This window comes from Gobio gobio, assembly GCF_949357685.1.
Source record: "Gobio gobio genome assembly, chromosome: 25".
NCBI classification, from domain to species: Eukaryota; Metazoa; Chordata; class Actinopteri; order Cypriniformes; family Gobionidae; genus Gobio; species Gobio gobio.
Window position 1 is genome coordinate 35,991,695 of NC_137121.1, and position 26,331 is coordinate 36,018,025.

General features: G+C 38.2%; 1 protein-coding gene across 2 annotated transcripts in view; it reads left to right on the forward strand.

Annotated features, from left to right (window-relative positions):
- ankrd27 (ankyrin repeat domain 27 (VPS9 domain)) overlaps positions 1–26,331 on the forward strand; it is a 98,961-nt gene that overhangs the window by 61,670 nt on the left and 10,960 nt on the right. For both annotated transcript variants that reach the window (XM_079809905.1, XM_079809906.1), the window contains 17 exons: positions 881–940; positions 1,016–1,069; positions 1,161–1,226; positions 4,122–4,198; positions 4,401–4,528; positions 8,363–8,444; positions 8,541–8,673; positions 10,205–10,285; positions 10,658–10,782; positions 15,339–15,421; positions 15,555–15,670; positions 16,464–16,556; positions 18,349–18,546; positions 21,439–21,498; positions 22,550–22,669; positions 24,410–24,454; positions 24,541–24,660. In XM_079809905.1, coding sequence (XP_079666031.1) covers positions 881–940; positions 1,016–1,069; positions 1,161–1,226; positions 4,122–4,198; positions 4,401–4,528; positions 8,363–8,444; positions 8,541–8,673; positions 10,205–10,285; positions 10,658–10,782; positions 15,339–15,421; positions 15,555–15,670; positions 16,464–16,556; positions 18,349–18,546; positions 21,439–21,498; positions 22,550–22,669; positions 24,410–24,454; positions 24,541–24,660 — 1,641 coding nt within the window. The remainder of the gene's footprint in view (positions 1–880; positions 941–1,015; positions 1,070–1,160; positions 1,227–4,121; positions 4,199–4,400; positions 4,529–8,362; positions 8,445–8,540; positions 8,674–10,204; positions 10,286–10,657; positions 10,783–15,338; positions 15,422–15,554; positions 15,671–16,463; positions 16,557–18,348; positions 18,547–21,438; positions 21,499–22,549; positions 22,670–24,409; positions 24,455–24,540; positions 24,661–26,331) is intronic.

The window sequence follows — 26,331 nt, forward strand, 5'->3', positions numbered from 1 at the left end:
AAATGTCAGCATTATCAAATATGTGTAAAGAATTGAAGTATGTCGGGTAAAACAAGAGCTTATCGGACCGCAAGCGCTGTGATTGGTCTGCCAGAACCCTTCCCTCAGGTCAATAAATAAATAAAAAATCTGCGATAGGAGTGTGTGTGTGTGTGTGTCCAGAAATTGGATGATAGTTCCTTACGTCTGCTATAACACACTATTTTGCAGTCCAGCGATTCTTTATGGTAGTAAATAAATACATAGATCCGCTGAATATAGTTTATTTATTTTCTCATTAAAACCAAAGATGTTAATCAGTAATTGTATATCAAGAACAGGGACACATTAGGGTATATTTCGTGAATGAAGTCTCCGCAACAACAATCGCTTGCTGAGCCACCGCTACTGAAAACAGCGGCCACGAGCTCCGCATGGTTTCACAAATGCATTCCAGCGCCAGATCGCCTTATTTAACTTTACTAATCAACTAGAGATGCTTAATTTGTATTAGATACAACAACGCAAGCTGCAAGAAAAGCCGCTCTCTCACTGCTGCTGATATTCCGACATGAATGTACAGATTCTACACATCAAGCTGCTTCTTCTTCGGCTGTTGTCTTGATTACACCAACATGCCCGAGGACACTGCCTTCTAGTGTCTGCATGTGGAATTGCACATTGACGCAGACAACAGCGCAGAAGTATAAATGCTCACGACGGCGTCGGCTACGCGCGTAGCCTACGGCGTACACTCGACGCAGAAGTATAAATGGGCCTTTAGTGCCCATTTACATTAAAACTAGGCTAAGTTGTAACTGGTGCAACCGGCCCCTTTTTCCCATGTATTTAACTATATCTCACTATATATTGTTTATGTATTTCTCACCCAATCCTGTAGGACTCTGTAAATACCCTTTACACAAAATGTCTTCAGTGGCTGTTGAGGGACTCTCATCTGGTAAGTGTTTAAGAGCGGATCAGTGTAATACGGTCTGTCTTGAGATGCTGATTAGGTGAAATGTCTTCGTTTCAGAGGCTTTTGGCGAGACAGGAGATACAGATGACTCTACTCAAACAAGCAGTGGAGGTCAGTTACAACCAACCATTCTGTTCTCGTCTTTTAAACTTGTAACCTTGAGTTAATGAATCAATTTGTCATTTCTTTCCTCCGTTTTCAGATGTACATCCATCATGGCATCCATGAGCTACTCTTTAGTTATGTGGGGACTCTTGAAGCAAGTCGGGTACTGATTAACCATACCATTATTACCTCACTTTCACCTTAAAGCTGCACTATGTAACTTTTCCGTCCGCTGGAGGTTGCATATTCAAAACAAAGGCGTAGTTTAATGATGCCACGTTTGAGCGCAGAATCTTGGGACGTGTGGTCTTCACCTCACAGCCGGTTAAAGAATCGGGATAGGACTCATGCAGAAATCATGTTGATTATTAAGGTTACTGTAGTCTGAAGCAGAGCAGGACCGAGTGTTGTGGAGCTGAGGAACCGCTTGTTAATAAGATGAGCGCAACACACGCCTCGCGAGCAGCGGGACCTTTATTATGCCACAGCCGCCACTTCCGCTCCTCCGCTCATGAGTGTGAGGAAACGCAGCTCTGTTGATCATATTACACACATCAGAGTGTGTTGATCACACCTGCAAACTTGTCGATTTTCGGCGACAATCGCCGTTTTCTTGGTCAATTGGGTCATTTACGTGAATCGCGTAGAACCGGAGAGTTTTTTTTTAGGTTCGGTGCACTCGTGTTCGGGTGCAATCTTTAACAGTTAACAGCCGGCTTGTTTTAAGCGCGGAACACACTTCAATCCGAGTTCTCACACAAACATATTAAGTATTCAGTCCATTTTATCACGAAATTCAAACGTTAAATGCCGTTTTGACGCTCTTTAATGTGGCGGGACTGATCACTGATCACAGTTCAAGTGGCCGCGTGAACGCTATCATCTGTGAAGGCGATCGATCATCTCTTCCTAAAGAATAAACATGAATGAACATCTGAAGGTATGCTGAGGCTGAGGTATGACATTACAACTTACTGTCATGTGTATGTGGTGTAATCGCTCAATCCGTGTTTCAACGGCGGAAAGACGTCAATAACTGCTGTAAACTAAACAATGTCATGTAACGTAGCATCACATTTACCTCAGGCAGTCATTCAGTGTCCACAGAATTTAATTCACTAGAGAAATCAACTCTTTCACTAAATATATGTCTCTATATTAGCCGTTATATTCATTATATTCTACTTAACCTCTTAGTGATGTCTTGATTATTTCATGTATGTTTAAATAAACCGGTCATGAAAATGACAGACACTGTGTATAAATTATTATATTTCAACAACGAATTGGAGAAAAAAACTATTTTATAATTAGATTTAGAAGTTAATGCAAAAACTGCCTTATGTGAAATTTACATGTTTGCATACAATGTGTTATTTGAGTGTTGATTATTATACCTAAAAATAAATAGCAACTGAATTTAGGCTCATAGTTTGGACTCTGTTGTTAACCTTTAATATGAATGTGCAAGTACACTTTTTTTTCTTCTTCAGTAAACCACTGTTAAATATAAAAAATAAATAAAAAGCAATTTTCTAAAACTGCTGTACCGAACTCGTACAAACCGTGACTTCAAAACCGAGGTACCGAACCGTCAGTTTTGTGTACGTTACACCCCTACTGTCAGTCTTTTATTATTTGTGTTATGCATCACAACACCTTGAGTTCCAGGCATTTCCGTGTTGTAAATAAAATCATTTTTAAAATATTAAATGTGTCATTCTCTATAAGTCATGCTCAGAAATGTGTCATTTGCATATTAAAATCCCCCGCCCCCACGACACTGTCACCTTTTTTACTCAGAGGAGTTTGCAGGTCTGGTTGATGCTGTGATGCCGTTACTCTGTGCGTTCTCTCAGCGGCTGCTATGACACTTCTTCTGCAGAATAAAACCGCTAACCGAGGGGAACGCGGATATGATGTCATCGACAGGCCACGCCCTCACACGTCCCGGTTCCTCGGTTAAAATCGCAATTTTCTCACGATTTACAAATAGTTGGAAACATTTGGGATATTGTAAGTACTCAACTGAACAAAATATATAACACTGGCCTAGTGGTGTTTGGATATTTTCCTGGAAAAATGTTACATATTGCAGCGTTATTGTGTTTGTTTTAGGGCTGCATGATTATGACGAAAATCATAATTGACGATCATTCCCTTGAAATTGTAATTGTGATTTATTATTTACAATTATCACAATTTACATTGAATCATGTTTTGAATAGCTTTATAGCTTTGTTTGAAGTGACCATGTGCTATATTTTTATATGAAAATAAACAAGCGGGAAACATTCTTCCTAAAAATATTTTTTGCTTTTCTTTATTATTAAGCCTCAAATGTAAACTACACATTGGTCTGGGTTCTTTATTTATATATAGATATATATATATATATTAGGGCTGTCAAAAGACTAATCGCGATTAATCGCATCCAAAATAAAAGTTTGTGTTTACATAATATATGTGTGTGTACTCTGTTAATTATTATTTATATATAAATACACACACAAGCATGTATATATTTAAGAAATACTGTATATACATTTATATAATCAATAATATATATAAATATAAATGTTTTATATATAAAAATAATATTTTTTTCTTAAATATATACATGCTTGTGTGTGTATTTATATATAAATAATAATTAACAGAGTACACACACATATATTATGTAAACACAAACTTTTATTTTGGATGCGATTAATCACGATTAATCTTTTGACAGCCCTAATATATATATATATATATATATATATATAATGCATAGTATTATAATGTTATACTAAAATTAAAATGAAGACAATGGGGAAAAAAACACTATATCTTAAGCAGAAAGTAATGTACGTGGACATTTTTGGACTTTTTTTTGTAATTGCGCCTTTGAACGATTGCATAATTGTGGCATCTGTAATTGTAATCACGGTTAGAATTTCGATGAATTGTGCAGCCCTAATTTGTTTGTTTATTGATCTATTGTTTGCACAATCTCAACTTCAAATATCAGCAAGTTTTTGTGATTAAATGATTACATTTATATTTGTCTTGACAGGATGCAGCTTTCAACAAAACAACGCGATCCTTACAGGAACTGCAACAGAAAGACCTTGGTGTGAAGTCAGAGTTCAGGTGAACTATCTAGCTCTTTTGATATTTTTTGAGTGATCAGACAGATGACATTTCCTGTAGAGTAACATTTAAGGAAGGACCTGAGCCATTTTTAGAGACGTGATGAAAAACAAGTGTAATAGCTGTGCAAGAAACCGTTAAAAGTTTTGTAAAGAATAGACTCTGCCATAGTATTAAAATGTCACTTCTCTCTCTCTCGTAGTATAAATATTCTTCGGGCTAAGAGGGAATTGAATCAACTGAACATCTGTACGTCTCCCCTGCAGAAACTGCTCTGCATAAGGAAAGTTATTTTAACCATCATGCAGTCAACCCGACGCCAAGATACAGGTGCTGTGACCACAAACCTTACTTTCTATCGAAATATCCTGTATGTACTTCATGCATGGTACTTTAGGAGTTGTAATACTATGGTAAATGAATGTTGTAATCATGATGAACTTTGCCCATCATTGTGAGTGTGTGTGAGAATATTTCCCTTTGCAAACAGAGCCGGTTCTGCATGGCTCTTATAACCGGATTAGCCTGCGTACGCCCACTCTTGAACAGTTAGTCCTCTGTTTCCCCTCAGACCTCAGTCTTCACGCAGCAGCACTTCCAGCATGTGTAAACTAGAGGAATGCTCTCCTAATGTCTGTTTGTCAAACAGCTTGTTTAGTAATTTTCCCAATTTTGCCACAAGGCACTGAAGGCAGGCAGAAAAACAGGCACAGGAGGTTCTTTCCATTTATACATGCACTCAATGCCTCTTTTCTTCGGGAAAGATTTGATTTTGAACATTTTGGTCCAGTATTATGCACAGTGTTATTGTAGTATCATTGAGATACTGATCTACAGATATATATATATATGGTCCACATTGGAACCTATTTTAGCCAAAAATGGCAGCTTGCACAGGAAAGATTTGTTTTTTTGATTATTATTATTATTGATTGATTATGCAGTTTATATATTTTTAAGAAATATTTTACATTTATTCATTGAAACATCAACCGTGCATCAAATGAATGGAGGAATAGTGTTTGCCGTTTTTAAACTGAAATGATTCTCTGTCTGTAAATGCATGTATTTATTGTTCTTTAAAACAAAGAGGATAATATACACTGCCTGGCCAAGTCGCTGTTTGGATTTAAATTGGCAAATGTTTAAGAATATTGCAGTGATTTCTGTGTTTCTAGCATGTTATATGTTTGGCAACAGTTCTTCCAACCCTAATTGATGGTGTGTGTAGCTTTTAATTTCTTAAACTAACATGTAGGAAGACACATCATGGCCATACTCCAGGATGACAATGTCTGGATTCATCAGCTCAAACTGTGAAAGAATGGTTGAGTCCAGACCTTAAATTCATTGAAAGTCTGTGGGTTGTGATGGAGGAGACTTTACAGAGTGCTGGACTCTTACATTGTCAATACATGATCTTGACCAAAATTTGATGCACCTCTTGATGGAAATACCATCACAGCATTTATTTTCAACAAGAGGTGCATTCATATTTGGTCAAGATCTAATTTTTTTTTTATATATATATATTTTGATTAACCCAATTATTAAATCAGTTATATAAAACTGTTTTCCGTGCCCTACAAATGAAGTGGTTCTATGATTTTGTTATTCAAACTGATAGAAAAGGATACGCCTTATGCTGCGTTCACACCAAACGCGAATAGTGTCTGGCGCGAGTGATTTCAATGTTAAGTCAATGGAAAGGCGCGTTGACGCTCGTCTGGAGGTCCCGCGGCGTGAAAGGCGCGTTTCGTGCGCCGCGAAGGACGCGAATCTGCCTCATTCGCGTGTCCAGTTCGCGTGAATGATGCGAATTGGACGCAAATTGAGCGTCTTGCGCGATACGCACGTTACACGCGAGTGGTGCTTTTGTGCATTCACGGGTTTGAAGCGAATTCGCGTCTGACGCCCGAGTTCAAAAATGTTTACTTTGCCGTCAATTCGCGCCGCGTTAAACAATCAGGAGCCTGCTTGCTGCTGTGACGTGATGAGAAACCCTGCATAAATTAAAAATAGTGCTACAAAATGTCACAAAATGTAGTTTTAAGACTTTTTCAGGTGAGAATGTGGTTGTTTAAAGCTCAAATCAGTGGTTTATTTATAAAGAGAGCGCCTATTTAAAAAAAAAAATCTTGTGTTTTTGGAGTTGTGAGATCCAGGCAATCACCGCTCACAACCCCGGTGAGAGCAGCCTTTCCTCGGCCAGTCCTTCTGACGTTTGCCGCTGGCTCTGCTCTCTCTGTAGTGGTGCATCTTGTGTGGATCTAACGGGCGATCTTTGCTCTCATGAATCTATAATTTGTTGTCTGCCAAATAGTTTTAACTGAGGGCAAAGAGAAGTTTCATAACTTTTTTAAGGATATTTAAATATAAATGCAGTGAAGATAATGTAGGAGTTGCCTGGACCACATTTGTGTGGCTATTAATGTTTAATATATATTTTTAATGAAAACTAAAACTTTCTCCTGGAGTGCCTTGAACGCGCATCAATTTCGCTTCAAACGCTCGATTTCTACGCACGTCCAATTCGTCGCAGACGCGTGAATGCATTTAAAATGTTTGCGCGTGAAACTAGACGTGATTTTGATGCTCTATTCGCGTTTGGTGTGAACGCAGCATAAGAGCTTTCTTATCCTGTAATGCAGGCAAAGGCACAGAGCAGTGAATGGGTTAAACCCATTATTAAAATAGACACACAGAGAGAGAGAGAGAGAGAGAGAGAGAGAGAGAGAGAGAGACAGAGAGAGCGAGAGATCAAAGGATATGTAGTTAACAAGAGAGCACCAATCTGCATATTTTTAACATGCACATAATGCATTCATTAAAAAATTATATTGTTGGTACTTGTTCATATTATTTTATATAGAAATAAAGGGTGTATAATTACTTTTTTAGAAGATATGACTCTTTCAGTTTCCATTTTTGTCATTACTTTAATCCCTCATCATTGGCAACATTAAACAAGATTCGCAATTTAGCATCTTCGATACATTGCCATCATGTTGAGAAGGTTTGGTGTGAATCATAGGAAGCACTTTGGAGCAGTAGTTAAACATTCAGAGAAATCCACATTCAGACAGATAGCTGACTTGTTGGTCGGAGCTAATGACTGTACATTAGAAAGTTGTCGGCTTGATGAAAACAATAATATGCACCAAGTTTGGCCCCCCCTTCACACCCATTTCTAAGACACATTCTTCTCAGATCGCGTCTTTGATCATTCCCACTGCGTGATTGTCACTCGTGTGAACGTACAGCGATTTGCCTAGGATTTCGGGCATTTGTTTGCGATTTCGCAAAACCTGTCGGCGAGTGAAAATCTGTGCTAAAATCGTGCAGCGTGAACTCTGCATAAGGCAAGTGGAGCAGTAGAAGCCCACACGGGCACTAAGACAAGAAGTTGCAGAAGTTATAAAGAAGAAGGGTCAACACTGTATATATATTGCCAGTAAACATTTTTGTTTTCCAGTATACAATTGAAAAATGTGAAAATATCATCTACAAATACTGAAGCAACAAACTTTGTGAAACACAACATTTATGTCTATGCCAATGCCACTTATTGAAGCACTTATTGTAGCCATCTGGTGGTTTGAACCATAGATATACATAATGAAGGCTAGATGTCTCGTCCGCGCTGCTGGCCAATGGAGGTCGACATCCGCTCCTGGCGGCCATCTTGTCACAGTCGGCTCGCTCACTCGTAACATTGTGTTTTAATGGTGCTTGCACTTTTTAAATAACCATAACTTGCTCAATTTTCTACCGATTTTCAAACTGTTTGGTTTGTTATAAACGTCAGAGATGTAGTTATGACACTGCATACTTATGAAAAATGATTCATAATTTGTTCAAGCATCCATAATTATAGCCACGTTAATAACGTTTATAAGAAACCAAACCATTTGTAAATCCGTCAAGATTTCAGTGAGATAAGAGTATTTGTGTTCATGCAGATCATCAGGAGCCACAGAGCCCTGCCTGTGACAAGATGGCCGCCGGTGATGACGGTAGAGACTCCGCCATAAGGCATCTAGCCTTTATTATAGATATCTATGGTTTGAACATATGTCTCTCACTCTCTCTCACGTGTAGAGTAAGATCAGTGTGCAGTAGCATCAGAAGATGTGTGATGACCTGAGTTTGTCTGTCTTTCAGCGGTGAGCATTGAGGCCATGTGTGCTGATGATCTTCTGTTAGTCATTCTCTATTTGCTCATCAAAACTGAAATTCCTAACTGGTGAGTGTTATATTGTCTCAGGGAAAGTGATTGTATTGTTTACTGTGAATGTCTGCTCATTGCATTCATGTTGATATTCTGACTTTGTTTCTTCAGGATGGCGAATCTGAGTTACATAAAGAACTTCCGCTTCCGTAGCTCCAGTAAGGATGATCTGAGTTACTACCTCAGCTCGTTTGAGGCGGCTGTGGAGTACATCAGCCAGGGGAACCTCACCCAGAGCACTCCGGTAACATTTAGTTCAGTTTGTGAGGATGACTGGCTTTTTCCAGCATTCACATTTTTTTGGCGGCCCGCCAAAGCCATTTCATGAGTTATTGTGATTTATGAATGATGTAGAATCATGCGGCAACCTCCCGCAGTTTCTCCTGAAGCCGATACGGAAGTGATATAAACTGCAGTTCATGGACTGGCCACTAGAGACAGACTCCAGAAGGAGCAGAATCTCATCGAGCCTCATGTTAAATTGCCCAACTTTACAGCAGAAGAACACATGTTTACAGTCTGGGACAAACTGTGGTTTTGGTCTATACGGCTAATTTTGCCCTTCATGACAACTGTGAGGGGGTGAATATTTTTTATAACACATTTGTTTACATTATATAAAGCATTAAAGCTACACTGTGTAACTTTTTTAGTTTATTCTTAGCTAAAAACACTTAGTTCTTTCAAAAATATATGTGCTCATTAATTTATATTTACTTCTTTCAAGTAATAAAGTATTCTCGTAAGTTTATAATATGCCATTGAGAATACATACGGGTGAGGGTTCGAATGCGGGTCGCCATGTTGCCCCTCCATCTTAAAAGTACATTAGCCAAAGAGGGACATACCCGTAAAGTCAAGCTTCGCCTTTGGCGTTTTAACACTCAATGGCACCGTGTCGAATGTGGACGAGGTCGAACTGGAAGCGTTAAACGATTAATTAACGTTAATCTTGTTATTTAGATGAAATAAAAGTTCCTTGCGCAACACTATTTTTTGACTTGGAATATAGTTCTACTTCTGTGGTGTTGTTTTGTTATTTTTGGAGCTTGACAGCCTTTTGTCTCAATTCACTTGCACTCAGAGGTGGGGATTATGACCAAAATCTTTAATATGAGTAACTGTACTCATAATACTACTACTAATGCTAGTCATTTTATTTCAGTTATTCAGCAACCACAATGGTGTTTGGGTTTATTGCAGTTCATCACTGAGAAGGGTTGATCGCAGATTCAGAGCAAGCGGCTCGTGACAGACCGACTGAATGACACTTAAGTTTTTGTACTGGGTCTGGGGCATTGCCCCCCAGTAGAAAGGTTTTTGTGGTTTTAACATGTAACCGAAGCATTCTGGTGCACTCTGACAAGAAAGTAAAGGGAAAAGACAACATTTGCTTTAAAAAAAAAAAAAACACACATTTAAACTATAGCGCTGGGCTTTGAACCAAATTTCACAATTTGATTTGATATTGATTAACATGGAGCTTTGAACGTAATTTGCATTATATGGAATAGAGCAGTGTGCACATTCTGCTAAAACTCTCTTTGGATTTTTTTGGGGTGGGTTGTTCCTTTAAGCCCTAGTTGCTGAATTATGAGGAGATTTCTGATCTCAGCCAGGGTTTTTCCTGAGTCAAAAATGGTCGTCGGTGTTGGCTGACAGACATGGTCATCCACTCACACACGCACGCAACAGCACCCCATGTTCCCTTAAAGAAGGGCACTGAATCCCAGGCGGTTTCCTAACTGTTGGTGAATGTGTACTGTGGTCCACAGGGGTCAGGAGAAAGACTGTCCTTCAGACAGAAGGTGGACCTGCTGTCCCAGAATGCTACGCCTATAGATCAGCTCTTTGAGGTGAGTATGCTGTGCCTTTGGCTGTTTTTCTAACCAGTTTCAACTTTACTTCCCTCTTCCTGTTAACACCACAGGAAGTAATATCACATTTAGTGCTCATAATAATAGCTTTCACTAAAAATGTATTAACTCGTAATTGACCTGCACCTAAAGCAGACGGTGACTGAGAGATTATCAGATCAATATTCATTTAACATGACACGGGCAGCTTATTTTTGGCCGGCTCAAGAACAGGAAGGAAAACCAGCTTATGCTAGTTTAGATGCACAAGACAAGTGTCTCAAAATGGTTCTTGATTAAATAAATATTTAATTTATGAGCGCATTAGCAGTGATGCATTGATACTAAGTGTGTGTGTGTGTGTGTGGGCAGCACATTGTGAGTGGAAATGAGGCAGAGGTTAAGCGTTTGCTGAGTGAAAGCGAGAGTGAGGAGGACGGGAAGAAGTTGTGTCACCCACTCTGTTCCTGTGACGCCTGTGACCTCCACATCTCAGGGTCAGTACTGACTTACCAGCAAACATATTTATCATCCACAGAAGAAATGCATTTTGAAGTGATCTGAAATTTAGAATGAATGCCTTTTAAATGCCAATTACTTGATCTTAAAGGTGATCTTGAAGGTCTAAGGGGCCGTTTACACGAAAGCTTTTCATGTGTTGGCCCTTCATTTACACGACAATGGCCTTTTGGGGGCCTGAAAACTCAAACTATTCAAAACGGGTTTCGAAGTGCAACTGGTAGCGTCATGCGTATCACATGTTCAGTCTATAGGCACATTGTTTTTCTTTACAAAGTGACCTCGCCATCTACTGGCCTGCCAGCTCAATAGAGACAGAGCGTATTTAGGCCACGCCCACACCGGGGGGGAAAACAATCCAACACTCTCCATTGACTTTGCATTGCGTGAGGCTGCCTCATTGTCATTTTGGACTTATAACAAAAAACAGAGCAATGTCTAAAAGCGGATATGTGACAAAGTGTACAGCAAACAAGCTATAAAACACAGAAATAAGTTTTTATAAGCTGAAAAAAACGAAAAAAAACGAGCGTTTAAAGGGGTGGTAAACCACGATTTCACTATTCTAACTTTAGATAGCGTGTAATGTTGCTGCTTTAGCATAAACAACATCTGCAAAGTTACAACGTTCAAAGTTTAAAGCAAAGGGAGATATTTGCTTTTAAAGAAATCAGTTTCTAAGAACTACAGCAAACGGCCAGTAGGCGACTACACACATTCCTCCAGGGTTGGTGACATCACCAGGCTCAATATTTACATAAACCCCTCCTCCGAGAACATTTTGTATCGCGGCGCTGTTGTGGTATAGTTAGGCTGGAGTGTTGTTGCCGCGATGCCGAGGAAACGCTGTTATATTCATCCGGATTGCAGGTCTGGGGTACTTGTTCTGTTCAGCCTTCATAGGGACAGGGGTGCGTTGCAGAGCGTTTAACATACAACATGTTATATGCACGTGTGTATGAGACAGAAGGGAACAGGCACGTGCGGGGCTCCCGCAGCACATCTCACGGAGGAAAACTTTCACAATGTTCGCGAGTTCAACACCGGATTTGCACAACGGCTTGACCTGAAAGCTGGATTTACAAACAGAAGCTGTTTACGGGCCACAACCTGTAAGTGTGTTTTCCTGTAATAGGTTGTAGCAAGGAAGTAAACAGATGACAGCGCTGTTCTGCAAACCAGTCTGTTAAATGCTCATTCATACTTAACGTTATCCGACGAACACCTATCGTTACAAACACTAACGTTAAAATCTCAACAGCGAACTTGGCATTAGTGTAAATGATTCTTTGATTAGAGCTTTTATGTATTATTTATCTTCAGGCATGCTAAACATGGTTCTGTGTGTGATTTGGCTACTATAGTAAAGCCAGTGTTTAGTGTTTTGGGTTAATAGTTCTTGCGACAGATATTTGGCTATAATCGTTCTAAAAATACAAAAGTAACGGTGCCATTCAGTAGCGATCACTATAGATCCGCAGTCTTTACTCTTGAGGAATGAACAGATTCTGCTCGATCATCTTCACTAAACACATCTTCACATCTTCACTGGGTCTGATTCGGGCTCAGATTGGTGTGGTTTTATTGACGCCATCGTTCCTAATACTGACCAAAGCACAGTCTACCGGTAAGGTAAGGGGCGTGACGTTTCCGACAAACGTACACTGCGGTTAGCGAATCACAACACACTGGGCCAGCTAACCAATCTGAGCCCATTGCGTATTTTTGAGGGACTGGCTTCATACAACCCGGAAAGCATCAGACCGTTTTACAAGGAGGGACAGAGCAGTGTAGAATAAAGGTCAAATATATGAAAAATAATGATTTTTTTTTTAAAACGAAGCATGAACACATGTTACAGTGCACCCCACAAACACAATCAAGCCTTCAAAACAATGTGTTTTACCACCCCTTTAAGAAGATAAAGTGGATACAGGCAGTAAAACGTGAAGCTTCAGCAGAAGAATGGGTAAATTTTGGGATCCTGACACTCCGTATGCCTCAATATGTGTATGTGTGCAGTAAACATTTTGTCAAATATCCAAATGTCCGTTTTATATATTATATTTCCTGTCGCTGATTACGTTCCCCTGTAGTGTGTGTAGTTCTCAGTGTAATATAACGGGTCGCGCTCTGTCTCAATGGCCTGAATCCACTTTTTTGTTCTTAAGGCTCGTTTTTTGGGTCAACAGCTTATAAAAACTTATGGGTTTTTGCTTCTGGGTTTTGTTTTGCTTGTTTGCTGTACACTTTGTCACATATCAGTTTTTATACATTGTTCAGTTTTTTGTTATAAGTCCGAAATGACAAGGAGGCAGCCTCACGCAATGCAAAGTCAATGAGGACGGTTTGATTGTTCCCCCCCCCCGGTGGGCGTGGTCTTCAGATTATGACGCGTGTCGCTCTGTCTCTATACAGCGTTTTTAGTCGCTTTTGCGGATCCGTATGAACGGAGATGTTTTTGACAACATTGTCGTCTGTATGTGAAAATGTTTACACCTTTAGAGGAGATAAACCCATGAATGCCACACTAATAGTGGACAATAAACTTGGTTAAGACAATGTATTTAAACATTGTAAAAAATACACGTCATTTTAGTAAATAAGAGGCCAGATTTACTAACAGCTCGCTCCAGCGCTAACCCTCTTTTGGCGTTAAAAAAACTACTGTCAGGATTTACTAAAGACACACAGGTTTGCAGCTGACCTTATTGCATATGCATTTGTAGGAGTTTCTCTTTCAGACGCAGTGTTTACGGAAGGAGAGTATTTAAATGAATCACGCAAGGTGATTTTCTAACGTTTGCGCTAATCAATTTACTGGTATTTGCACCATTATTTACCGCCCAAAAAAAGTTAAATAGACACTAATTCCAGACACTAATTGGTAGATTATGTTGGTCATTATGGAAATGATCCGGCTGTGTCTGTGTTCTTTAATTTGCTTGTCATTAGTAGATCACACGCAGAACTGTCCACTCCCATTGGTGCTTTAATGGGATTACGATCTTGCGCTAATTTGCCCTTTTAAGTAAATCTGGCCCAAAGTCTTCTCCCATTTCTTTGGCTCAACCAATGAGTGTTTGTATAATCAATGATTTTATTTAAAGAGACAGCATGTAGAATTCAGAAACGCTTGTTATTAGCGACACCGGTGGCCATTGAGTGAACTGCAGCCAGCGACTTACGACTCAAGGCCCCGATGGACTCACGGCGAAGTTCTTTTTCGTTCTTTTCTTAGAAGTAAAAATAAGTTGGAAATACCTTTCCATTAATATACTGTTAACGAACATCCAGACGCCATCCACGCTGACTCTCAATAACAGAATAAATGCATAACAAAAATGACTGGTGAGAAAACAACATCATTTAAGCATTTGATTATAGCGATGTGGATATGTTTGCACCAGCTATAAGACAATGTTTTTCTTGGTTAGTAACATCTGAAAAAACGGGTTCGTCTTATATTCAGGATCTATACCTTTACATGTCAATAATACACCCGCAACAATAGGTGGCGCCAAATACGCGTAAAACGAGTGTGCCAAGAAATATGGTGTGTCAGAGACTGTGTAACGCTGCGTCCCAATTCACATACTATCCGTCCTAAATAGTATTCGAAAATAGAATTAGTATGTCCCAAATCGTAGTATGTTGAAAAGAGTATTCCAAAGATACCCGGATGGTCTACTATTTCCGGACAGATTTGATTACCACCGTTTTGGTAATGTATTTGTATTAAATCATAAAAATAAACATTTCATAGGACTCGATTATTCTTAAAGTTGTTAATCTAATTCATAATCATTTATTTTATTTAATTAATTAGACATGTTTTATTGAAATTTTAGTAAACGAAACAAACAAATGGTTTCAAGTTTGTTATAATAAAGCATTTGTTCATCCAAAAAAAAACAGTTTTCATTAATTTAACGCCATTTTAACACAGGAGAGTCCCCCACCCCGCTGTTAAAAAAAGTAACTCAGTAACTTTTACTCTGAGTACATTTTAAATGAACTACTTTCTACTTTTACTTGAATAAAAATTGTAGAGCGGTACTTTTACTTGTACTTAAGTAAAATTGAATTGAAGTAATAGTACTTTTACTTGTAGAATATTTTGTTACTCTTTCCACCTCTGCTCTTTCGGTACTATCCTGAACATTGCATAAGCATTTGTTTCATGTGTCATTGAACGGAAGAGAGACTCTCGGGAGTGCGCAAAACCGTCACATCCTTTTGATTTTTTCCTTCACAAAACAGGCCTTCATAGACAACCTAGGAAGTCAGGGAATGTCTCTTTTTTTAAGTTTCATTAAAAAAAATTCACACCTTGGCAATACATAAGCGATTAATGCATACATCTTACAGCCCTTCAACAGTACAACCTTTGTCACAGCTGTTTAATTTCATTAATCAAATGAATTTTGACACAGTAATGACAATATGTTGGGTTGATGACCGCCACAAACTGATGAATGCACTGTCCTTGTTAAACGTTAAAATATTGCTTTGCTTGTCTTTCTTGGTTCAGGAGATTAAACGACCCGTCCATAGTCACTCCGTTCTCTCGGGATGACAGAGGCTATACTCCTCTACATGTTGCTGCTATTTGTGGTGAGGATTTTGATTGGTTTTCACATGATCGATTTTATAATGGGGTGGATTTTCTGTCATTTTGATTTGAAATGTTAGATGAATCTGTATTTGACAGAAGATGCTTGGTTCCCTGTGTTGTGCTTGTTCTCAGGTCAGTCTCTGCTGATTGATTTGCTGGTGTCAAAGGGAGCTCTGGTGAATGCCACCGATTACCATGGGCTCACACCGCTACACTTCTCCTGCCAGAAGGGCTACCAGGGAGTCACGGTCAGAACTCAATATAGCTTGTGTCAATAATTATGCTCTGATGATCAGAGTTACAGAACTGTTTGGCTTGTTCCTAGTTTCTTATACAGTGGCAAGAAAAAGTGTGTGAACCCCTTGCAGAATCTGTGAAAATGGGAATAATTTGAACTAAATAAGAGAGATCATACAAAATGCATGTTATTTTTTAAATAAGATATTTTACTAATGCGTTGTAAGATATCTCTTAATGCATTGTGTTTCCTTCTGGAGCATCAGTGAACGTTTCAACCTTTTTTAGTAGTTGTGTTTGAGTTCCTCAATTGTCCTCAGTGTTTAAAGATAGATCTCAAACTCATACAGTCCCTGCTGGAGAGGGTTCAAATATGCAAAAGATGCTGGAAAACAGAAGAATGTGCAGGACCTGGAGGTTTTTTCTGAAGGACATTGGGCAGTTTAACTGCTCAGGACAAACAAGGGACTCATGAACAACATCACAAAATAAAAAAACACAAGAGAATCAATGGTTCATAAACTTTTGAACTGGGTCATTTTAATACATTTGTCTTGTGGGCTATATGTAAACATTTATGTTAAATATCTTATTCAGGACAGTACTAAATAAAAAATAACATGCATTTTGTATGATCCGTCTTGTTTAGTTAAAATCATTCCCATTTTCACAGATTCTGCACACTTTTTCTTGCCACTGTATATTAGATTGTATCCAGCATTGGGTCGTCATATTTCATCACATTTCCTCCTGTGCTTTGTCCCTTATTTGTTGTTTGGTTGATCTTCATGTTTGCTCTTGTAGCTGCTGCTCTTGGATTATAAGGCAAACACGGATGCTCAGGATAACAGTGGAAACACTCCTCTACACCTGGCCTGCATGTACGGACATGAAGATGTAAGACACAGTACATAGTAGTTTTATTGTGACACATCATTACAATAAATTGTGCCTTTTAAGCGATAATAGAAGAAAATATAGCTGCAAGCAGCAATTATTGGGGCCAAGCACAACATCAGCTGTCAGCAGACCAACTGCAAAAATGAGTAAAGACATTTGGAGACCATTTTAAGCAAAAAGGTTGAAAACCCATGAATAGTTTGAGCCAATTTCATGTTTTGTTCAATTATAGTGCCACTAAGTGGCGCAGTCCCCAACACTTTTTTTTGTGTGTCCTCAAAGTGCCCCATACATAAGCATCTCAAATTTGGTGAAAAGATCTCATTTGGTTTAGTTTGTATTTAGGAGCATATAAAAAATAACCCACACCCGACTTTGATTGCATTTTTTGCCACTTATTATCAAAAATTAGCTTTTAGTCAACCTGCTATATTTCAATTTTTCTACGGTGGTTTCGAAGATATTCGCGAAAGATGTTTAAAAGCTAAATCACAACGTTGCACAAACCATAAGGCGAAACCTAGCATGTTTGTTATCGTTAAGTCAACCAAATCCGACGTTATAAACATGTGAATATTTGATTTTACCACTAGGAGGCGCTGGCTCGAAACTGCTCAGGCTCCTTCAGGGCATCATGCGCTAATGCATTTTACTACAAAATTCAAAATGGCCGATATGGAAAAGTTGGATATCATTTGACTCAGCATGCTGCCCCAAATCCAACAAGATATTAATTTGTTACATTTATATAGCGCTATTCTAGGCACGTTACGTAGAAGGGGGGAAACTCCTCATCCACCACCAATGTGCAGCACCACCTGGATGATGCGACGGCTGACATATTGCGCCAGAACGCCCACCACACACCAGCGGATTGGTGGAGAGGAGAGGAGCAAATCGTATATGGGGATTATTAGGAGGCCATGATGGACAGGGGCCAATGGGCAAATTTGGCCCGGATGCCGGGGTAACACCCCTACTCTTTATCGAAGGACATCCTGGTATTTTTAATGACCCCAGAGAGTCATATACAATTATACATATATCAGAAATAACAAAAGTTATCAGCAAAAATAGCCATTTTTGTATCTCCAGACCAGTAGGTGGCGCTGGGTGTAGCCTCAGGTCATGCTTGTGATGATCTGTACCAAGTTTGGTCAGGATACAATAAAGTGTTGCGGAGATACAGCCTTATTTCTATTTCGCAAACTCTACGTAAAATTAGTTTACGCGTTATTCAAAAATGCTTTGATGAATTGACTTTGTTTGTCGTATTGTCTGAAGATTATCTGGTTTTCGTGCAAATCAGATTTAGGAGGAGTTAAAAAAAAAATCTTTTTTTTGGCGGGAAAATTGGCACTACATGCAATCGAATCGTCTTGAGCCACGGAATCGGAGGGAAAATTTATTTTGTGTCTAGCCCTTGCGGCCCAAAGGTTATTAGCACATACTTAAGTGCAACTTTGGGCAGGTTGTGGCGCTAGAGGGATTGAGTTAGAGACTCCAAATTGGCTATGGTGACAGGTTAGACTGTCCTCTATTAGTGTGCCAAACTTCATAACTTTCCCACAAGTGGTTCTATGGGCGGCCATAGACTTCCAGAGCGGAAGAAGAAACGGAAAAAGAAGAATAATAAGAACGCCAACGATTACAATAGGTACCTTCACCCCTTTGGTGCTTGGCCCCTAAATACATCAAACAAACTACATTTGTGAATGTTTAGGTTGAAAACGGATAGACTGTGGTGGTGTATGTAATGTAGGTATTTAATTCTTGATGTGTGTCTCAGTGTGTGAAGGCACTGGTGTACTTCGACCTGCACTCCTGTCGACTGAACGTCCAGAACGATAAGGGAGATACGCCGCTCCACATCGCCGCTCGCTGGGGTTACGAGGGCATCATGGAAGTGCTCCTGGAGAATGGGGCATCAACACTCATCCACAACAGAGCCAAGGAGACTCCATTACACTGCGCCCTCAACTCCAAGGTCAGAACTACAGTCTAGACCAGGGGTGTCCAGTCCTGCTCCTGGAATTAAACGCACCCGATCATGGATTGGATCAGGTTCAGCGGGTTCACAACACTTGCTATAAATGTTCTCTGTCAGCTCAGGGTTTGATTAAGAGTCTGATTAACTGTAGAGCGCGTGAGAGTGTGACACGTGCAGCGAACAGCCAATCACATGGAGAGTCTGCTTGATTCGCTTTTCACGAGAGAGCCTGCGCCATTCACCTCTTAGTTGAAGATACTAAGCGATTGTTATGAAAGTATCATGAATTTAAACGCATTTGCAAGGCAGGAATGAAATATATAACTGAGTATCATCAGCGTAACAGTGGAAACTAATTCCTTGTTTTCAAGTGGTAGCATATATATTGAAAATAGCAGAGGGCCTTAGACAGATACTTGCGGCACTCCATAATTTACGGATGTCATTTTCGTTCTTTTCCCATTTAAATAGACAAGATGGTAACAGTCTGATGGGTATGATCTAAAACACCTTATGCCTGTCCCTAAGGCCATATGTCCATAGATATAGATAATAAAGGCTAGATGTCTTACAGTGGAGATTCTAACGTCATCACCGGCGGCCATCTTGTCACAGGCAAGCTTTCTGGCGGGCTCCTGATGTCAGGTGAGTGATCTGAACACAAATACTCTTATCTCGCTGAAATCTTGACGGATTTACAAATGGTTTGGTTTCTTACAAACGTTATTAACTTAGCTATAATTCTGGATGCTTGAACAAATTATGAATAGTTATGCATAAGTATGCAGTGTCATAACTACATCTCTGACGTTTATAACAAACCAAACTGTTTGAAAATCGGTAGAAAATTGAGCAAGTTATGGTTATTTAAAAAGTACACGCACCATTAAAACACAATGTTACCAGTGAGCGAGCTGACTGTGACAAGATGGCCGCCAGGTGCAGACGTCGACCTCCATTAGCCAGCAGCGCGGACGAGACATCTAGCCTTTATTATGTATATCTATGCATATGTCCACCAAAGCGTTTTTTCATGCGGCTGCCGTATTTTTCCAATTGTTTTCAATGGGCGCCCGTGTTTTAAAACGCCATGAGCATAACGAGGCTGAGCTCTCTGAGTTTTTTTTTTACCTGTCGCAGAGAGTTGAAGAATGTTAATCATGAGTAAAACACAGCGCTCATCACTGTCGCTCTTTAACCAGTCGACCAATCACAGTGGAGGAGGGGCGGGACAAACACCACTCCGACCAAAATCGCCACATTCTGCTTGTACAACGTCCACAGATGACAACAACAAGCATAATAACTGAGCAACATAATCTGTGTTAATTTCGTTGACAAATAATTTTTGTCAATGAGCTTTTTTTCACTAAAACTAAATAAAAACTAGTGTTGGATGACAAAAACTATGACGAAAATCTACTGTCATTTTCATCAATGAATAAAAACGAGAGGAAAATGTTAGGGAGGGAAGACATCCGGTCAGAACTGATGTCCTTTATAACAGATGCGCACATTTGAGTTGTAACGTGCGGATCTAACGGCGGGAAAACGCGTTCGACAGCTTCAGAGCGGCTCAATCAATGAATAACACACATTTATGACGGGTCATGTTTATGAACTAAGGAGTAATCACAATGTTTACTTTACCATGTTTATATGGTAATATGTTTTAGACGGTTGTAACGACGCATATTTGATCTCCCTCATCTGAACTGCAATAGCATTTCAAAATAAGAGTCCCGGTGTATTTCCAGCTTGTCTATAATTAAAAGTCACAGATCATATATACAGTTTTGGTTACACAATAAACTGTATTTAATTTAATTTCAATTTAATTCATAGTCAGGAGGAAAGACTAAGAACAGTATTTGACACATTATGTAATAAAGTATCAGGGTTATAATAGTTCACTAAACCATTCAAACATCTTCATTTCTTGAAATTAATTCAATGTTAACTGAAATAAAAAAAATAAAACACTTCAACTTATTTGAAGCTTTAACTTAACCTGGCATACTAACTAAAACAGAATTACAAAATTGTAAAAAATATATAGATGTTTTTAAAAAACAAAACTCTTTCATGTATTTTTAATGTAAAAAACACTGTCAAAATTTCAGTTTTGACATGTATTCAAGTAACAGTCTTTTAAATGCTCAATTAATGTATTACAATTGAGCTAAACTCATTAGATTTTAGTCAAAATGAACCCTGAAAATCATTTAAAACAAGAGCCGGAGCAAATACTTTACATTATATCTGCATTTGTATATAGAATCAATACAGAAACAAACTCTCTGTGAAATGATATACCAGTAACACTTCTGCGGATATTCAGTATCATAACAAGCAAAGAGTCTCAACTGAAAAACACCACTGCGCTGCCGAAACGCTCTCACGCGCCTACAGCTAGGTGTTTTCAGCCGGATAAAACGCTTTGGTGGACACGTGGCCTTTATACCAGTATATTTCTGTAGTCAATCAAAGAGTATTTTGTGATCTGTAGTGTCGAACACAGCCCTGAGATCAAGTAAAACTAGTGCTGAGATACAGCCTTGGTCAGAAGATGGAAGTAAATCATTTGTGATTTTAACAAGACCGTTTCTGTGCAATGATGGGGCCGGAATCCTGAAAGACATTTTTTACAGCACAACTGAACAGACACAACTTTTTCTAGTATTTTAGACATAAACGGCATAAAAGATTTGGAATGGGTCTGTAATTTGCCAATCCGTTTGGATCTAGTTGTGGTTTCATAGCAAAAAGAATAAAGATCATCGTTCAGATTACTCATCAGCTTGTAATATCTAGTGTTGGTTGTGCAGAATCATGTTATATAATTTTCAGCAGAACTGTGTAAATGATGCTGTATTATCTGTGTTGTAGATTCTGTCATTGTTGGAGCGCAAACACAATGACTCCAGTAAAAGGGAAAGTGGATTCGAGGTGAGCTTCAAATTGAAACTAAACGTGTAGTAAAGTTTGTTTTGGGTGGACCAAAGGGTTCACAAACCTTTTTTTTTTCTTTGTCAAATATTTACTTAAAGTTCCCCCTGAGATTTGATGTTAATATTTCAATAATCGAATGACTCAATCGTCTCTTTAGTTGCGATCAGTTTACATCACATTCACACTGGTGTTTTAGGAACCCAGTCAAAGAGTACGTCTAATTATACAATTTGAGCCCAAAATATGTATTCCTGATGTAAATTACAGTTGTACTCTAAAATAAAAACGTGATCATTTGATAATTGTAATAATTTGTTTTTATTAGGGCTGTCAAAAGATTAATCGCGATGAATCGCATCCAAAATAAAAGTTTGTGTTTACATAATATATGTGTGTGTACTCTGTTCATTATTATTTATATATAAATACACACACATTCATGTATATATTTAAGAAATATTTGCATTTATATACTGTATATACATTTATATAATATATATAAATATAAATGTTTTATATATAAAAATATTATTTTCTTAAATATATACATGCTTGTGTGTGTATTTATATATAAATAATAATGAACAGAGTACACACACATATATTATGTAAACACAAACTTTTATTTTGGATGCGATTAATCACGATTAATCTTTTGACCCTAGTTTTTATACTATAATGTACAATAGTAATATCTATGTCTTAAATTCTTGATATCTATGACTTGAATTCTTGAACCCTGGAGCTTTTTACGTTTCAAATCCTCACGCGTTTATTTTGGTAGACTTGCTGGAATGCTATAATTGCAATTATCAAACCTATTTATTTATGTAAATGTTATATTTAATATAATTCTTAGTGTTTCATGATCTCACAAACCCCTTTGGGAAACCCCGCTCAAGACGTTTCGCCACTCATCCATGTCTCAACAGATGAACCCATTCTGACAAGTTTCAAAATGTCTTGAGCAACAGAGAAACGCGTCCAGTAGACTAGAATAACTCTACAGAGGTCTAACTGTAGTCTCCATCCCTTCTTCTTTCTGCAGTCTCCCAGTCGCTCTCCTCAGCCGTCTGATTGCAGCAGTAGACGCTCATCTGCGTCCAGCACGTCCTCTTTGAGTGTTGAGACCACACCGCCAGAGACAGAGCGCACCCGACACAAAGAGGTACGCCAGCGCCATCTGGAGGACAAATCTGAGCACTACACTTGCCCAGGATGAGATCATTTTAACCCTCCTTGAGCACACCCCATCTGAAACACAAAGATATTTCTCTGTTTCTTAATGATCACTGTTGCAATTCATGGAAAGATGACAAAATTGAAATTTATTAAACGCATACTTAATAAAAAGAGAAAAATGTCATCAATATCTGTGAAATAAGTCAATTTTGCTTTAATGAAGGGCTGTAAAAATGAGTCTGCCCTTGATTATATTCAACAAACGTATAATATTCTAGTACACAGTAGTGTTATCATGATACTGGAATTTACATCTTCAAAACGATGCCTTGAAAAATATCTATATTTGATGCCACGAAGTATATACCGCCGTACAGATCATTTGTTATCTCATAATTTTTTGATAGTTTGGGTAATTTTGTTGCAATAGGTTACACACAGTGTTAGGTAAGTTACTCTAAAAAAGTAATGAATTACTAGTTACTAATGACTAAAATCTTCAATAGTGTAATTAGATTACTGAACAAAATACTCTCTCCAAAATGTATTTAATATTACTAATTACTTTCTAAATCTAATATGAACCTCGACTAGTGATTCAAGGTTAGACATTAATTCAAATAAATAATATGTGACCCTGGAGCACAACACCAGTCATAAGTATGCCAAAAATCATTTCCATGAAGATATTTTGTAAATGTCCTACCGTAAATATATCAAAAAAAATATTATTAGTAATATGCATTGCTAAGGACTTAATTTGGACAACTTTAAAGGTGATTTTCTCAATATTTAGATTTTTTTGTACCCTCAGATTTCCAAATAGTTGTCTCAAACAAATATTGTCCTATCCTAACAAACCATACATCATTTATTCAGCTTTCAGATGATATATAAATCTCAAGTTCAAAAAATGTACCCTTATGACTGGTTTTGTGGTCCAGGGTCACAAATAAAACTACATAAATTATTCTTATTAACTGACCAAAGTATTACAAATGTGAGAAGGTTACATCAAATCATGCATTTTAAAGTTAGACTTTAAATGTTGATGTTAATTCCACTATTTTAAGATTTAAAACCCTTTCAAACTTTCAAATGCAGAGTGACCCAAATCAAGACTACATATCAGCTGGTGTGCAGGTGGGCAATATGAGCTAATAGGAAAAGTGTAGTTATTTTTGTTTGGCTATATAAAAGAACAAAGAAACAAATTAGCAATTTACAAAAACAATAGTACATTTAAAAAAATATTTTGGTTTATTTAATATGTATACATTTATTTAACATCTGTAGTTGTTTGATTAACATTAATGAAACACAGGTATTTAATTGGGCAGCTGAACGCATGGACGTAACATTCTGACACATATCCAGTTATTACCCACCTGTTTACATACACTTAAGCAATAAACCGACTGTGTTCGTGCGAGATACTCCACACGATGGACATTTTGACATCTGTGTGCGCGTGTATTTGACTATTCAGGCGCAAGGAGAACTGATCGCGCGTGCGACAGAGCGAGCGAGCGATTCTGTTGTGTGTCATTCAGCGCGATTCCGCCCTACTAACTGCAAGTTAATCGATAAAGAATTGTAATTTTGTGATACGACGGTCTTGGCATTTCATTTGGCTGTAGGCTGAAATTTTATTCAACCCGCCAAAGTGTCCAAAACCTTCATTTTGTTCACATTTTGCTCTTTGTTTCTTGTGTTTGGAGAGCAGGTGGAGAAGTTGTTGAGAGCTGTGGCTGATGGAGATGTGGAGATGGTGAGCTCAGTTCGGGTCACATAAGTCTTGCTTTATTAATAATAATAAGAGTTGAGTGCAGAACGGCAGTAGTGTCTGTGTTTCAGGTGCGGTATCTTTTGGAATGGTTGGATGAGGAGCCAGATGAAGAGGACGTCACAGTGCCAGTGAAGGCAGAGCTGTGCCATCCTCTGTGTCAGTGCTCCAGCTGTGAACCTACACAGAAGGTCTGAACACACACACTCACCTGAACGTCAGACAAATATACATCGCAGAGGTGGACAAAGTACACCAATATTACTCTGTCACAAGTGAAAGTTGTAAAAACTGATTTTTACTCAAGTAAAAGTACAGAAGTACTTGTTTTAAAAGCACAAATAACATGCGTTATTTTATTATTGTTGTATAAAAACGGCATAGGAAAGCAGAGTGTGTTGTCGTGAATAATTTAGCGAGACATCTTCTCATAGGTTAAGGACATGCAGTCTCATGAATAATTATACGATGAGTCATCGATGTACTATAGGTGCAAAGAAATTAGAGATGCACCGATTGATCGGCCAGGGATCGGAATTGGCCGATTTTCTGCATCTGATTTCTTCACCGATCAGGCCGATCAGTCTGACCTGTCTCTGATTTTGAGCCGATCCGTCTCCATGCGACGTTGACGTCAAAGCCACACTCGCGCTCACATCCGCATGCAAACACTAGAAGACACTAATTATGCCATTTGTAAAACCTGGAAGGTTAAAATAAACTGCGGGGGAGCCACCAGGAAAGCGCACAACACAACAAACCTAATTAGACACTTAAAACTCCATCACCCCGCGGAACTGCCCAGTTTGAAGAAGGTAGTGAAGGTCAAACAGCTAAAGCTGGCCAGAGCTCAGAGCCAGCCACAGGTCTGCAGCCTCTCCCTTCTTTCCTTGGTATAAGCAGCGAAAACACCAAAGCAATTACAAAGAAATTATGGACTTCATGGCGCTGGATGATCAGCTGAACGCATAAACCGTCACTTCATGAGAATTTACCGTTTCATTTGAGAGAACTGTCATGATGAACACAGACACTCAAGGGCAACGGCAACCCGTCAAAATAAAAGTTTGGTTTAAAAAAAAATTAATTGACAGAATATATTCGGCTACTGTTGTAGCCTACTGTAGATTTAGCGCCGGCTCTATGTAATAATAATACGTCTCTACTAATAATCATTATGCTTAAATGGTTGATTATTTTTCACTTGATCTTTTTTTTATAAACAATGTTTACTTTTAAACAGCATATACAGCCTTTAAATGTTTATGTATTATTGACTTATAATGATTATCATCATAAATAATAAAAAAATTAAAATGTTTAAATAAATAAAAAAAAATTATATATATATATATTAGGGCTGTCAAAAGATTAATCGCGATTAATCACATCCAAAATAAAAGTTTGTGTTTACATAATATATGTGTGTGTGTGTACTCTGTTAATTATTATTTATATATAAATACACACAAGCATGTATATATTTAAGAAAAAAATATTTGTATATATAAAACATTTATATTTATATATATTATAGATTATATAAATGTATATACAGTATATACATGCAAATATTTCTTAATTATATACATGAATGTGTGTGTATTTATATATAAATAATAATTAACAGAGTACACACACATATATTATGTAAACACAAACTTTTATTTTGGATGCGATTAATCGCGATTAATCTTTTGACAGCCCTAATATATATATATATATATAGCTGTGGTACCGAAATTGGTACCGAGTACCATAACATTTTTATGGTATTGGTACGGACTACTATAATTTTGGTACTGTGCCATCCCTAGCTGGCAACATTTATTACTCAAATCACTGAACTATGATTTGGAGGA